The sequence below is a fragment of the Bombus impatiens genome, unplaced genomic scaffold (assembly GCF_000188095.3).
Source record: "Bombus impatiens unplaced genomic scaffold, BIMP_2.2 scf_0320, whole genome shotgun sequence".
Taxonomy (NCBI): Eukaryota; Metazoa; Arthropoda; class Insecta; order Hymenoptera; family Apidae; genus Bombus; species Bombus impatiens.
The window spans coordinates 414,546-430,028 of NT_176739.1; the positions used below are offsets into that span (position 1 = coordinate 414,546).

The following is a 15,483-nucleotide window of genomic DNA, read 5'->3' on the forward strand; positions in this document are numbered from 1 at the left end:
AAACAAATTAAATAAAACCTTGGTTTTGAATATCTGTTACACGAAACTGATATTTCTGTTTCAGTTACAATTTCTATAGTGGTTTTCATGTCGCTCCTAAATTATCGTTTATGGATTCGAAACATTCGATTCTTGTATCGATTTTTCAATATTTCAAATTTAAATTTTGATAAAAACATAGAATATTTTTTACTATTCAGTTATATTGTATATCCACTGAATGATAATGAATAGACTGTGTATTTTTATGCATTTATGGGAAATTTTTAATTTGTAAAATTGCACATAATACAAAAAAATATATAAAATATCTGAAGTATAGTGTTAGAATATTTGGTAGATAGAATTACTTTAATTCTATAAAAATCCGCAGTTTAATAATGAACTATAATATATATTCAGATATATTTAAATTCAAAAGTTACATATGTTTTACAGATTTCTACAGAATTTTGTAAGAAAATCTGAATACAACTAATTTCAAAGCAAAAAACGAAACAATAACAGTTTTACAAGATAAATGTCCAAATATTTTCGCCAGTTACTATATATATATCTACATAAATGTATAGACAACCGTAGAAAACAAGAAATTCAATTTTACTAAATGTTCATTTTATTACAAGTAACATCTACTCTAAACTAAGAACTGAACTAGGAAAGAATAATCTATTTTTGTCTGAAATGCTTTCAAATTTCGTTACGTTAAAAATACTGCAAGATAGTCAACAATTCCAAAATCTGTAAAATTACAATAATAAAAGTACATATTGAATTTTTTCTTTCCTCGCATTTCATAAATTAGAAACCAAATTTTTTTCTAGAATTCAAATTTTGTGAATTCGCTAATACAATATCGTTCTAAAGTTGAAATAGGTTATGCGAATTTTGCGATATTTTAAATTCGTCGAATATACAGTACTTCGAAATATCGACGGAGACATGCACGACACGCGAAAATGTTATTATAATACCCTTGCAAAGCTAAATTACAGACAATTTGCCAGTCGATATCAATAATGCCAATAAATAACGTGTTTGTAAATGAAAAGTATTTGTCTTTGCTATTTATTTTCGATCGTACGAGATGGAAAACGTATCAAATCCCTGATCACACAAAAAATTTTCAATATTCCTAATGATTTGACTGCAGACTTTTATGCAAATTCATATCTTTGAGAATATAATTAAAAGTGTAAAACCTCACTAGAAAATTGTTTTACTTGTTAAGTATTATAGAAGGCATTATAATCTGGATATTTTATACGTGCATTCTATGCAATTTGGCACTTTTAAATTTCCTGTAAATGCATAAAATTCACAGTTTATTGATGATTTTATGTGCACAAAAGTTATTTAAATTTGTTAACATAAAAATATAATGCCTTTTGATTCCAAACAAATTTTTTTAAACTGAATAACTAGGTTCATTACAAGGTGGCGCTGGGTCGAAACGAATTAAATTATTACTTTCCTCACAAGGTAGCGCCACAACGAAGACAGATAATACATTCACTAACATAATCCTACTTCATATACATACACGCCACTTAAGCGCGATATCTTTCTACAAGTGGTTCGTTTTATGTATTTGCAAGTATTCAATCAGCTGACTATGACAACAGGGACGTATCTACATCTTAACAATTTCTTCAAATTTTCGATTTTTCTGTGATGCTATATTTCAATGAATATCTATGAAAATTTTTACTGTAAAGTATATACTGTGAATATATGTAGTCTTGAGTTATTTATATAAACTTTTTACTTATTATATTTAAAATAATTTTATGTATCAATATACGTGATATTGGCATGCGTCTGCTGGTCCAAGATGCGCACGCGCAATAAGTTCCCGATAATCTCGGAGAATCCTTTATTAAGGGAGGCTTTCACTCGATGATACATCAGTGTTGTTTTTGCCAGTAGTGTTACGCAGAAAATTCGGGAAAAAGGAACTTCCTTTTCTGAACTTTGTTTGATAAGATTCCTATTTCAAACAAGAGTTAGAAGCTTGTTTGAAAATGTACCGTGCCGCTTTGTGCCTTTGTGCTTGCATAGCACTAGCCAATGCTGATTTGCAGAGGTAAATATAACAATTTTTTTTAAACAAAGAACATGACTTTCTATAATTCGTTCAGTTATTGTATTGTTTATCATACACCGAGGCAAATTTTTAAATAATTTAATAATCGTCACATATTCCTCCAATTGTTTGTATAAAATGAATAATCTTTTTCGAAATGTATTTGATGTGTGATGTTTTGTAAGTATAGCTTCAATGATTTTCATAAATTGGCTTTCTGTGGTCTTCTTTTATCCCCCTAAAGAGGATACATTTCTATCCTCTTTTTTATTCTAGTATCATTGCACATTGTTTTTCATATTCTTGAACATAAAAAGTTTATAGGAATCAGAATCTCCCTTATACTTTAATACATACTTAGGTTATATATCAATATAAAGGTTTTTCAAAAAATAAAGAATTATTATTTAATGATAAATTGCTATTTATTTTTATATAAAATTTTGTTGCAAAAATTTGTTTGCGGGAGACTACAATGTTTCTTTATAGACTTAATTAGGAATTGCTAATGTAGATTTCAAAAATATATTTTTTGTTTCTTTCAAGAATTACTCTGCATAAGATGGACAGTGTTAGAAAACAATTCAAAGAATATAACACTGAAGTATACCAAGCACACATGGTGCAAGGAGGTTTCCCTCAGCCAGAACCCCTTTCCAATTATCTGGATGCTCAATATTATGGTGTCATTAGCATTGGAACTCCCTCACAAGATTTCAAAGTAATCTTTGATACTGGTTCCTCAAACCTCTGGGTTCCTTCCCAGAAGTGTCATCTTACCAATATCGCTTGCAGTGAGTATATTGTCAAAACTTATAAAAACTTCAAAGATCTTTTGTTTCACTTTTGTAATTCATAATTAATTTGTATGAATTATATAAGTTATGGCGTATGATAGATCATAACTTAAAAATATTATGAAAATTATATATATAAAACTGAAAGTTTAACTTGTAGGTTAAATGATAAAGAAACAGTAATAATAATATTGAGTAATTTATAAATTATTATTACTACTAACAGATTTTAGATATCTAAAAAGAATGGATATGATAATATTGTAACATAATATATCAGCATTATGAAGTGCAACTTTATCTCTGAGATAATGATAGTACTACTCTTCAAATATTTATAAATTAATTGCGAAATTAAAAACTCTTCTGTACGATTAAGATCAAATTATCTCTTTTTATAATAATGGTATCACTGTCATTAGCACAATTAAGATTTTATCTTTTAGATAATAATACTACTACATATAGAATGTTTATAAATCAGTAACAGAATTAAAAACTTTTTTATGTGACTAAGATAATGTTATCTCTTTTAAATTTGTTGTTTTCTTTAAATTTAACACAAATACCATATATTTTTTTCAGAGTTGCATCATAAATATGATAATACCAAATCGTCCACGTACAAGAAGAATGGTACTGATTTTGCCATCCGTTATGGCTCTGGAAGTCTCTCTGGGTATCTGTCTACTGATGTTGTGAATGTAAGTATTTACATGCAGATAACAGAGTAATTATTCTTTTCTTACAACTATTGATTTTGCTTCCCATGATTATTTATTTTGATTCCCACCATTATCTATAAATAAATAAAAAATATATCGCCTAATCATGTGACTTAATTTCCTTCTAACTTTCTATATCCTCACATATTTTTTTGTGAATATTTACGTCTATCACTCAGCTGCGTGTAATCGAATTAATCGAATTAAAAGAGGAAGTTAATTGAAGAATGTTTGATACAGATTGCTGGATTGAAAGTCTCTGATCAGACTTTCGCTGAAGCTTTGAGCGAACCGGGAATGGCTTTCGTCGCCGCTAAGTTCGATGGTATCTTGGGTATGGCCTACTCTAGAATTGCTGTCGATGGCGTAACACCTGTCTTCTACAACATGGTCAAACAAGGATTGGTACCTCAGCCCGTTTTCAGTTTCTACCTGAACAGGTATCGTAAAGTAAATCAGAAATTATTCAAAATGTCACAGAGGAAAATGAAAAAATAAAAATCTTATTTATTAATTCATCTCAGAAACCCTGACGACAAAGCTGGTGGAGAATTGATCTTGGGAGGTTCGGATCCAAATCATTATGAAGGTCCATTCACCTATGTACCAGTTGACAGAAAAGGATACTGGCAATTCAGGATGGACGGGTATTTATTAAATTTGTGAAAATAACTTTCGTAGTCCTAGAGAACAATGTGATTAACGATAATACGAATTTTAGAATCAAAGTAGGATCCCAACATTTGGCAATCTGCGAAAAAGGATGCGAAGCCATTGCTGACACAGGTACCTCCCTCATCGCTGGACCAGTCAAAGAAGTCGAAGCCATCAACAGTGCTATTGGTGCTACTAACATTGCAGCTGGAGAAGCCATGGTAGACTGCAATTCCATTCCTAACTTGCCTACAATTAATTTTGTATTGGGTGGCCGATCTTTCCCTCTAACTGGAAAGGACTATGTCTTGAAGGTAAGATAAATATCTTTTAATCTAAATATCTATCAAGTATTACAAGAAAACTTCATGATATAAAGAATTTCAACTTTGAAATGATTTAATAATGGTCTTGCTTTTTCTATCAAAGGTTACACAATTTGGCAAGACTGTCTGCCTCAGCGGATTCATGGGAATGGACATTCCTGAGCCAAACGGCCCACTATGGATCTTGGGAGACGTTTTCATCGGTCGTTATTATACCGAATTCGATATGGGAAATAACCGTGTCGGTTTTGCAAAGGCAAAATAGGTTTATCTAATGTGATATGTTAAGATAAGCTTTTAAAGTATATACTTTTTCTTATATATCCATTTTAGCGTCATATTATGTTTATACGTCTTCTGTAATATTTCCAATAATTTCTCTGCTTATCGTCTGTATAATATGTATAATAGCCTTAAGAGATAAAAATAAATGTAATAAATGCGTCGTCATGAACATAAATAATATGCAAAACCTGCCTTATAACAAAAGGTATAATATTTTACGGAGACGAAAATAATAAATCTTTTTCATGTTACTCCTTGCGTTTTTTCTCCATTAACGGTCAATAATGACCACTAAAATCCGAACATCCGCAAAAATATTATCTATACATATAACAAGACAGTAGAAAGATTGTGTCTATAAATTAAACAAAAAAAAAAAAATAAAATAGTCATCCAGAAGCAGCTCATAATCTCGATCTGTCCTGCAGAAGCTGAGAAATAGCCTGGAATCTGAATTATATACACTCCCATGTTTGGTAGATATTAAACAACGATGGTTTATGTCGTGTTTGTCCTAAAATATAGCTCTTTTATAAGCAGTCCACGCGAATAAAGTCATAGGTAAAAATTAGTGAATTATAATTTATGTATACACATATGAAATATTTGAAGGTGCAAAAGCGCACACAGTGTATATAACGCAAAAATATAAAAATGATACAAATTCCTATTCAAGCCTCATTCTTTTAGGTCAGGTATAGTTTTTAGATATATCACAAAGTATAATATAATAGTAATAATAATAATAGTGCCATATATCAATATATAAATTACAATATATACATACGTATATAAAATACTGAACTAACCCCAATAAGTATATAAATACCAACATATAAAAGTATATATAATATAATATAATAAACAATAAATAATATATAAATAATAATGCATGAAAGAATAGAATATGTCATTTATTTCTCTTCTTTTCTCTTTACCGCGTGAAGTGCATAATTTATCGCTGTTGAGGCCCTCCAAGACCACTCTCTTTTCAAAGGATTGTAAAATAGTCCATGAATCAATTTTGTCTTGCTACCACCTAAAAAATGGTCAAAGCTTTAATTGATAGAAGTTTGTAAAACAAACCCCCTTAATATTATCAATGAAAGATAATATACATGTTTCTAATATGGACTGCATTTCGGCAGGAGTGACAAATTTATTCCAATCATGGGTGCCCTTTGGTATTAGCTTTAAAATATGTTCAGCTGTGATTATGCCTCCAAGCCAGGAAGATAACGTTTTATTAAAAGTTGTAAGAAATATTGATCCTCCAGATTTTAAAGCACTTACACAGCACTGTGAAAAGCACAAAAGTATAGTCATATATACATAATCTTACTCATATTATATTAACTTTTTCTTCTTTATAGAAAAAAGTTATACCTTTAAAAATAATTCCTTATTATTTACATGTTCTATAACTTCTGAAGCAACAACAGCATCAAATACTCCTTTATTAATCAATGCAAAATCTTCAATAGTTGTCTGAACATAGTTTAATTTTCCATCTAAACTAGGATCCAAAGCAGCATGTCCTTTTGCAACCGTTATTAACTCTGAAGAAACATCAATCCCAGTCACGTTTGCTCCTGTTCTAGCTAAAGATTCCGAATATAATCCTCCACCGCAACCAACATCCAATATTTTAATCCCTTCTAATGGCAAATAAGGACATTTTATTTTGAATCCTGTATTTGCTAGACCATCTCGAACAAATTGTACTCTAAGAGGATTTAACGAATGCAAAGCATGCATTTCACCATTAGTGTCCCACCATCTACTGCTCATTTTAGAATGAAACTCTACTGTTGCAGAATCAATTGTTGATCTTTTTACTGGATCACATTTTTTTAACTGTTCGGTATGTTCAGATAACCTGAAGTTATGAATCAATGTTTGAATTGTAATGAATCATGAAAAAATATTAATGAACAATGAACTTTTGTTTTAATATACATATCAAAAATATCAAACATATAATTTAGTTACCGGTTTCGAAAAGTAGAGCCGGTGGATATCAGCCGTAAAGGAGTAACTTTTGTGGTTCTCATGATTGGTATTCTATAAAAATCATAATAAAGAATTTTGAGAGTGCGAGGTAACTTTGAAGACATGTAGAAACAAATGAAGTGTAGAAGAGTGAACAACGTAACTCCAAACTCGTTCCACTGAAAATGTACAAAATGACAACATGCCATGTGAACGTTTATTTATAAACAAAACATTACACGCGCCATCTATGAGTTACTGTTAAAACTAGAGTTAGTTATAGGCGAAAACAAAAAGGGAATTTAGTATCACCGGTCCACTATTGCACACGACATTTATCCCCTCCCCCTCCCCCTCATCCCGCCCCTCCTTAAAGTTACACAGCACCCAAAAAGTAGACTACCGAAGCATCCTGTTTTGCGACCAAGTTTTCAGGACAGAAAAACAACTAAAAACAAAATCACATAAAAGCTCCGCTCCCCAGCGGCTTAAATCCAAAGAATATACTAAAACACAAAAAATGTAAAACGCCGACACATAACATAGTATGGCTAGGTCATACCGTCGTGTATCGGTACTTTTGCCTAACATATCTTATCAAAATTCATAATTTATTGTGAATACCCAAATGTATTAAAATATATCTTGGTCTAATAAACGTTATTTAAATAAATAGCACACGACATTTATATACTTGAAAATTACCATTTGATTGAAAGACTGCTCGACTTTTTTCAAGTCCACCAAAATGTTTGAGTTGCCCGATACCAAACGGTTCAAAAGATTCTCTCTCTTTCTTTTCGGCTCTTTCCAACTTGAGCCAGACCGCTCGACATTTTCTGAACATGCCAAGATAGCACCAGGTTATAATATGTTGTTTAAACAAATGGATTTTTAAAAAATTTACTTATACAATCATATTCCTCGCTCACAAAAGACCATCCATTGACATCATTTCTCCATTTGTTAGTTTTTGAAATATTTTAGAAAGTACTTTAAATATCTTTTTAGTTATGCGAATAACTTCTAATGAATTTTGAGCGTCCTGCTGCATCTTGCTTTCTTATTTGTCATTCTTGTATTCGATGTACATATTTATAACAGAACGATTAAAATCAAGTTTATATGTAATCAGTCAATTTGCAGAAAATGATCATTAAGAACGAAAAATATCGAATGAAGTGAAAAAGAGGTCATGATACCTGTAAAAATGCAAATAGTGACATTGTATAATGATTATTTTTCAAATATACAGGGTCATTGGTAACTGGTGGTACAAGCGGAAAGGAGGTGATTCTACGTGAAAAAAGAGGTCGAAAATATAGAATAAAAATTTTTCGTTTGAGGCTTTGTTTTCGAGAAAATCGACTTTAAATTTTCGCTCGGTCCGCGTGCACTTCATCACATCTCGTTATAACGAATCTCACTGTAGATCGTTGTCTCGATGGAAAAATTAAAAAAAAAAAAAATTTTTTTATTCTATATTTTCGACTTCTTTTTTCACGTAGAATCACCCTCTTTCCGCTTGTACCACCAATTACCAATGACCCTGTATAAACGCTGCGCGATAGTGACCAGTGACATTAAACTCCTTTTGTATTCTCACCTATAACTCACACTAGTTCTAGCAGCACAATCATAGATGGGGCATATAATGTTTCGATTGCGTAGTATGTGTACATGTGACTATGTTACCATTTTCCAGAGTTCCGAATTGCGTTGTTACACTTGTATTACACATCTTATCACGTTGACATATAATTTTTCAACAATTAGCTATCGACGATAATGGTAGCAGTAACGACCATAATTTTCATTTATTTTTAATCAATGTCGAATATTGCGTCATTGGAAAAAATATTGAATATTGTGGCGTTGTGATATCAATAGTTGTACAAAGAACATGTTTGAAGAAATTGCAGGAATGTTTTATTTCAGGAAAAAATAACACACAGAAGAAGAAAAGCTAGTTAAAAAAATTAAAGATAATTTTATTCTAAGAACTATCTTAATTGTTTTAGACCTTTTTGTATGCAGCAGCTCACGAATATATCTGAACCTGCATTGAAACTTCTCAAAAAACTATATAACTTTTTAGATTAAATGTCTACTGTAACCATTAATTGCGATTGTGTGTAAGTTATTTATAAATATATATATATATATATATATATATATATATATATATATAAATATATATATTATACATTATTGCATTATATGTTATAAATATTATACTATATATTACTTACATAATATAATTTATAATATATATTATAAGATATTTTAATTGTAATCTTCAACCATTGATCTTCAATTGCATTAGATATTATTCTAATCTGGAGTAGATACAAGCTTTTTTCATTAGACAGACATTGATTTTTAATGAAATTCATGCATTTGCTTATATTACAAACTGATTAATTAAAAAGATTACTGATTATTTAGCGAATACCATTAAATTTCAAAAAATGAATTGGACAATATGTAAATAAACCGATTGTACATCTTATTGAACCATTAAATATCTTGAAATCATTATCTTATCATGATATCTAATACTCTTGATATAGTATCTATATTTCTAATTAAAATAACACATTATTTGTTATCTCAATTGATTTCCGTTAAGGTCAATAACTTTATGTATGATCGAAGATGTTTGTTCTATAATCAAGGTAAACGTAAAAACAATAAGTTTCTAATCAAACACATATCTTAATTATCAACTCTTCATGATACATGTATAAAATAAAATAATACATCAAACATTCCACGTAGACATAAAATCTTATTAAAATTGAAATATCATCCATATTCATGCAGCTTCCTTTTATAAATCAACAAATTTTTTTTATGCAATCCTTCGCCGTAACAAATTTGTCGTATAAAAAGGTAATAAAATATATTACAAAATACGTAGAAGATTTTCCCAGCAAAACCCATTATAGCTATTATCTAAATCTATTATATTTTTATTTTCAATTAAATAAAATAATTTTTTGAAGGCCGAATATTGAGATATCGTTCTCTTATCCGCTACGACAATTAACTTATGTTTTGCTCTAGTTATAGCCACAGTTAATCGTCGGTGGTCCCCTAGTACTTCTAAATCCTATGTTTAAAAAATATTAATTAGACCATTATTTTTAACTTATATAAATCTATTAAACTTAAATATGTTACCTCTCTTATATCACTAAAGTTAGTTATACTTTTAGCACATGAATAAATTATGATCTCTTTATCGCGTCCTTGATATTGATCAACAGTATTTATCTCTATATCTTCCGCAACAACTTTTTTCAATAAACTAACATGCGCTCTAAATGGCGCAATAATGCCAATATTTTCAAGTTTCGCATTCACCTAAATTATTCCAATATAAATTTACTATAAAAGTGGCTAATTTAAATGTTATTCAATGTCACCTTTAAAAATGTTTTCACTAGTTTAGACACTATAACAGCTTCCCAAATGTTTGAGTTTACTTCGTCGCTATCTAGATATCCTTTTTCACTTAAGTTATAGTTTTCTTTTAATTTATTGGTACATCCCGTGTTTAATACGATTATGGAGTCACTTATGTCAGATGATAATGCCTTCTGTATCCATTCTTCTTCTTTTGTTAAAACCTGAAATATAATCTTATTAGCTTACAAATATAACATTGAAAGGTGTTTTATTTATTACATTTACTTCTTTGGATGGTGTAACGAAAGTAGCATTCTCTATAGAAGTATCACCTGCTTCTAACATGTCATTATATGTAAGCTTATTTGCTAAGTACATTATACTTTTATTCATTCTATACTGCTTTGTTAGCTTAATAGTATTATTTTCACTATCCAACCGAGCAAATAAGGATTCATCTGCACCAAGTTTTCTGTGAAAAGAAGATTATTACAATTTTATAATGAATAAGGAGCATAAAAATATTTTCTTTGTAATCATCATGTGTACATGTATTTATGTGGATTTATATTTTTATTGAATGCAATTAAGAGAAAGAGCCTAAGCAGAGATTTGTTTTTATGCATTTCTACATCTTTAAATGTCTCATAAATGCATAAAAATTCGAAGCCTAATTATAATATAATACATTCAAAAGTATTTTGATAGATACCTGGCTAACTTGTTCTTAATAATCGGAGGCAATTGATCAGGATCTCCTACAAGAATAAATTTCTTTGCACTGTATAAAGGACGTAATACAGTTGGTTGCAACACCTGCGTGCTTTCATCCACGATACATACGTCAAACGTACGTCTTCCAAGAAGTGCATGATGGGCTCCATAACAAGTTACACCGATAATATTCTATAAAATTATAAAGATAGCTAATAAAATTAATTACAATAGGAATCACCATATCTCTAGTGCTATATGAATACCTCTAATGCTACAAAAAGAAAAATTCTTTTTTAAATAAAATTATTTACAAAATACTACCCCTAGGTAAATTTTAAAACTTTTTCCTATTACCATAATCCTAGAGGTATTCAGGATGATAATTTTATTATAGAAAATATCATGTTTAGGAATAGTTCATACTTTACTAGAATACACTGTCTCTAAGCTACTCGGTGTATTACAATCTGCTGTAGCGTATGCTTCACTTTTATGTCTTAAAGATGGATGGGTTGATGATCCTAATCTCAGGAAGTCAATATCCTTGTGTAACAGTTTCAATAAAATATTATCTACAGCACTATTTGTATGTGAAGTAATTAACACAGAATGCCCTAGTTTATGCAGGACTTCTACTAGAGCAACTACTGTCTGTGTTTTTCCTGTACCTGGCATTCCCTTAATTAAAAGATATTCTTTCGCGGATATTGCCATTAAAACTGCTCTTTGCTGAATTTTATTTAAATTTTGTAATATCCTTGCACTTGCCTTTATGATCGGATATGGCAAACCTTTTTCAAAACATGCTGGTTTCCTGATAAAAAGGCAAGTTCAACAAAAAAAGATATAAAGATTTATAAAAAGATATAAAGATAAAAATTCTACGAACTTGTCTATCACAATATCTCGTAATTTCTCGCAAATTTCACTGTCACTCATTAAACCTCCTACGTTCGCAAGATTGCCGGAAAATAAGCTGGAAGACGAGTACTTATCTATGTGGAAAAATTCGTTTATATTGTACTTGGTAACATCTCTGAAATCAAATAGAAGATTATAATTCAACATAATGTTCAACAAAAAAACTTTCTTTTTTATGTACCTTTCTAATATTAACGTAATAGAATCTTCTTTCCTTTGTGCTATAAATCCTGCAGATAAATTTATCCTTGTATTTGTGCTGACTAAAACATATTCATTATCTGAAAATTCCATATATGGAATATTAATATTTGAGAATTGTGTGTCGAGATTTGAGCGAACAAAAGTGTGTCTGTATTTTGTATCACAATCAGTAACTTTTCCTATCACTTTTAGATTACATATACAAGTTTTCTTTGCTTCCCTGGAGAAATGGAGTAATCAATTTAATTAAAAAGATCAATATAATTTTATAAAAATGATCATGCGGGTTTTTACCTTTTTTCTGGACTTAATGTCCATAGATATCTCGTTACATTATTACTCGACTGTGAACTTTCTTCCATCTGTAATAAAGAAATCCAATGCAACACATAATCGATATGACTAGGTTTGTATTTATCCAAGATTTTTTTCCCTAACTCCACTAGTGGGTTTGTCTCAGATAACTGTATACTTGAATCTTTGCTCAAGTACATACAGCATAATGTATTGTAAGTACACTTCGAACAGGCATTATGATGATTAATTGGCTCTGGTAAATCCAACATCTGCAAATCTGATTTAGAAGTTAGATTCGATAATTTTTCACTCGATTTGGGAACAAAATAACTAGCTAAGGAGTTCCTTAATAGTATCAAGTCTCTTTTTTCAGGATGACTACTATTAATCTCTTGTATATTATTCTCCCTGTAATAAAATGTATCAGTATTATAACTAATTATAACTAATTTAGTAAAACTTTAATATGCTCTGGTAAGTTGATGAGTTACCTAAGATAAAGTAAAAGACCTGTATCCGTGTCTTGACCTGTAAGACTCATCATCATGATGTAAAGAATAACTTGCGCTCTGTGCTCCAAAGAAAATGAAGGCTTCCCTGTCTTAATTTCGAGCGGCATAATTTTTTGTTTGCAATTTACTTTAACTTCTGCACTAATATCTATCTTTCCTTTTAGACCTAATTTAGGCAGCCAAATATTCTCTTCTATGTCCCGAATTTGAGCTATTCTACCTTTGAAGTTATTCTTTATATTATTTATACCTTGCTGCATTTTATCTAAAATTTTTAATATTTTCAATAAAAAATAATAAATCGTGTATTATATATTTTACCTACCTTTCAAATAATGTTGGATAAATTCTCGTATTTTTGGGACATATGGGAGAATTTGCTGCCTACAGGTCTCCAAAGATATCTTGGATGCATAAAGTAAACTGCATGTGTCTGTGGTCTGCAATATGCTATTCATTAACATTGTAATATCGCTTACTTCACTAATGTTTTTTCTTATTGCCTGGAATATTAATACCACATTTATAAAATCCTAGAAGAATTCAGAAAGAATGTTAAATTACACTTACGGTTTGCAATAATTCATGCACTAAACTTCCAATAACCAATGGTGTGGAATCTCCCATGAAAGGAGGCAGACTCTCCATCTTTCTAAACTTTTCACTTAAAACTGCCTTTCTTTTACAAAATAATGCACCAGATACTGTTGTCCCAGATATTAATGCATCTGGCTGAACAATAAGAAAGCCGCTACTGTTATCTATAATCCATTGGTTGTTTTCTTTTCTAGCTTGAATAACAACAATGTCATCTTTTTGTACTTTAGCATCCTTCCTAAATTTCAATTCGAGGCATTGAATTAAATATTCTATTTTAAATACACTATTGTAATTGTGCTACTTACCAGAAACCTGAACATCTAACGGTTGTATCAGATGTTCCACAGTCTTCTTGGTTCACAGTTAACAATATGCTATTGTACTCCCTTTGTACATCAATAATTTTACATCTCTGCAAGGAATTAAAATTAATTTGGCTAGTATTTAAACACCATTCTTCCTCGAAACTATCTTTAAAATCATCTGTAAAAAATGACTCTATTTCCGAATGAATTCCTTCATCCTTTTTATCACCAAACACAGATTGTTTCATATGATCTGTTTTGTTCTCTTTTATCAGATGGTTATCAGGCTGAATCTCTTGTAATAGTGCTTTCTTTTCCATTATTTGTTTTTTGTTTGATTTATACGTTGTGCTTATATATTCATTGGTACCTATATTTTCCTTCCAATCATATTCTGTTATAAAAATGTCTTCAGATATAGTTTCATTTATAGCCATGTCAGTATCGTTATTTTTACCAGAGCTATTGAATATATCAATTACATTGTCTTTATTTCCAATTGCAAGTCTTTGTTTTCTTGGAGTTTGATGTATGCTTTTTATGCTACATGCATCTGAAATATTATCACATTTTGCAATTTTAACTCGTGTTAAATCTGTATCTTCTGAAATCTTTCTCTTTCTTGGTGTTTCACGATTTACGGCATTGATTTCAATTGTACTATTCATTGTACTGCTATTACTTATACCTTTTGTAAAATAAACTGATATTTTCTTCTGAGAAAGTTTTGTGCCATTATTTGAGTAGCTCTATGAAAAAAAAAATCACACTGATAAAACAAAGATGTTCATGAACATGTTTAGCGACCAAAAAAATTGTTGGATAAAAGCTATATATTACTTTTGGTTTCGTTTACTGAAGGATAAATTTCAGGATGCAAATATGCACTGAATGCATATAAAAATATTCAAAATACAGTACTTGCTATATTTAATATACTTATTTATTTTTATTGCTTATTACTTGAATTAGCCACTAACAAATTTAAGTCATTTAGCTTATGGGATTTAATAGATAAAGTAATTCTTTACTTTTCTATCTTTTTAATTATATACATAAAAATATGAATATGCATAAATATCCATAAATATATATTACCTTAGCAGACTGACTTACTTTCTTCATTGTAAGTCTAATATTCAGATCTTTCGTTTTCAATGCAAGATTGTTCACAAAGATCAAACTCAAATAATGGATGATCTGCTCTAAATTCCGTAATATCATCCATCATCAATTCGCGCGCAATTTCTACTAGGGAATTAGGAATCATAGAATCATGCAATTACAAGAGGAGATATGGAAACGTATTCTATAGTGACTAGAGGAACTATACACATAGGGAATTTAGAAACATACTTTATTTTTGAAAGAAATATAACATAAAAATGAAAAAATGATATTTGTTGTACAGAATAAAAAAAGTGTTTAATAATGAAAATGCCTATTAATATTTCAATCTATAGTAAAATTTATGTATAACATTATGCATATTATCAGAATATATAACTATATAGTTGTAGTAGCTATATAGTAACTATATAGTTATTCAGGATGGTTGGTAACTGGTGGTACAAGCGGAAAGGGGGTGATTCTACGTGAAAAAAGAAGTCGAAAATATAGAATAAAAATTTTTCGTTTGAGGCTTTGT

General features: G+C 29.8%; 3 protein-coding genes across 8 annotated transcripts; 1 reads left to right on the plus strand and 2 right to left on the minus strand.

The window, feature by feature from the left end:
• The first annotated feature begins 1,808 nt into the window (after positions 1-1,808).
• LOC100742346 (lysosomal aspartic protease) lies at positions 1,809-5,120 on the plus strand. The gene is made up of 7 exons (XM_003489380.3): positions 1,809-2,086; positions 2,633-2,880; positions 3,469-3,587; positions 3,849-4,048; positions 4,133-4,255; positions 4,330-4,576; positions 4,692-5,120. The coding sequence occupies exons 1-7, from the start codon at positions 2,025-2,027 to the stop codon at positions 4,851-4,853; spliced, it is 1,161 nt and encodes a 386-aa protein (XP_003489428.1). The 5' UTR covers positions 1,809-2,024; the 3' UTR covers positions 4,854-5,120.
• Positions 5,121-5,771: 651 nt separating this feature from the next.
• LOC100743019 (ubiquinone biosynthesis O-methyltransferase, mitochondrial) lies at positions 5,772-7,170 on the minus strand. Its single transcript, XM_003489386.4, has 4 exons — positions 6,866-7,170; positions 6,260-6,752; positions 5,992-6,172; positions 5,772-5,912 (listed from the first exon to the last, which is right to left on the minus strand). Exons 1-4 carry the CDS (start codon positions 7,072-7,074, stop codon positions 5,788-5,790), a joined length of 1,008 nt encoding a protein of 335 aa, XP_003489434.1. The 5' UTR covers positions 7,075-7,170; the 3' UTR covers positions 5,772-5,787.
• Positions 7,171-9,563: 2,393 nt separating this feature from the next.
• LOC100742473 (DNA replication ATP-dependent helicase/nuclease DNA2) lies at positions 9,564-15,130 on the minus strand. Of its 6 annotated transcripts, none has more exons than XM_024367437.2 (15): positions 14,952-15,129; positions 14,524-14,584; positions 13,836-14,388; positions 13,501-13,765; positions 13,256-13,433; positions 12,910-13,195; positions 12,416-12,826; positions 12,099-12,341; positions 11,886-12,032; positions 11,420-11,810; positions 10,992-11,185; positions 10,559-10,751; positions 10,297-10,500; positions 10,052-10,234; positions 9,564-9,980 (listed from the first exon to the last, which is right to left on the minus strand). In XM_024367437.2, exons 1-15 carry the CDS (start codon positions 15,057-15,059, stop codon positions 9,774-9,776), a joined length of 3,624 nt encoding a protein of 1,207 aa, XP_024223205.1. In that variant the 5' UTR covers positions 15,060-15,129; the 3' UTR covers positions 9,564-9,773. The 6 variants fall into 6 exon arrangements, with proteins under 6 accessions (XP_024223205.1, XP_012240849.1, XP_012240848.1 ...); XM_012385426.3 differs by having other exon boundaries at positions 14,934-15,129; XM_012385425.3 differs by having other exon boundaries at positions 13,836-14,584; positions 14,952-15,130.
• Between the last annotated feature and the right edge of the window lie 353 nt (positions 15,131-15,483).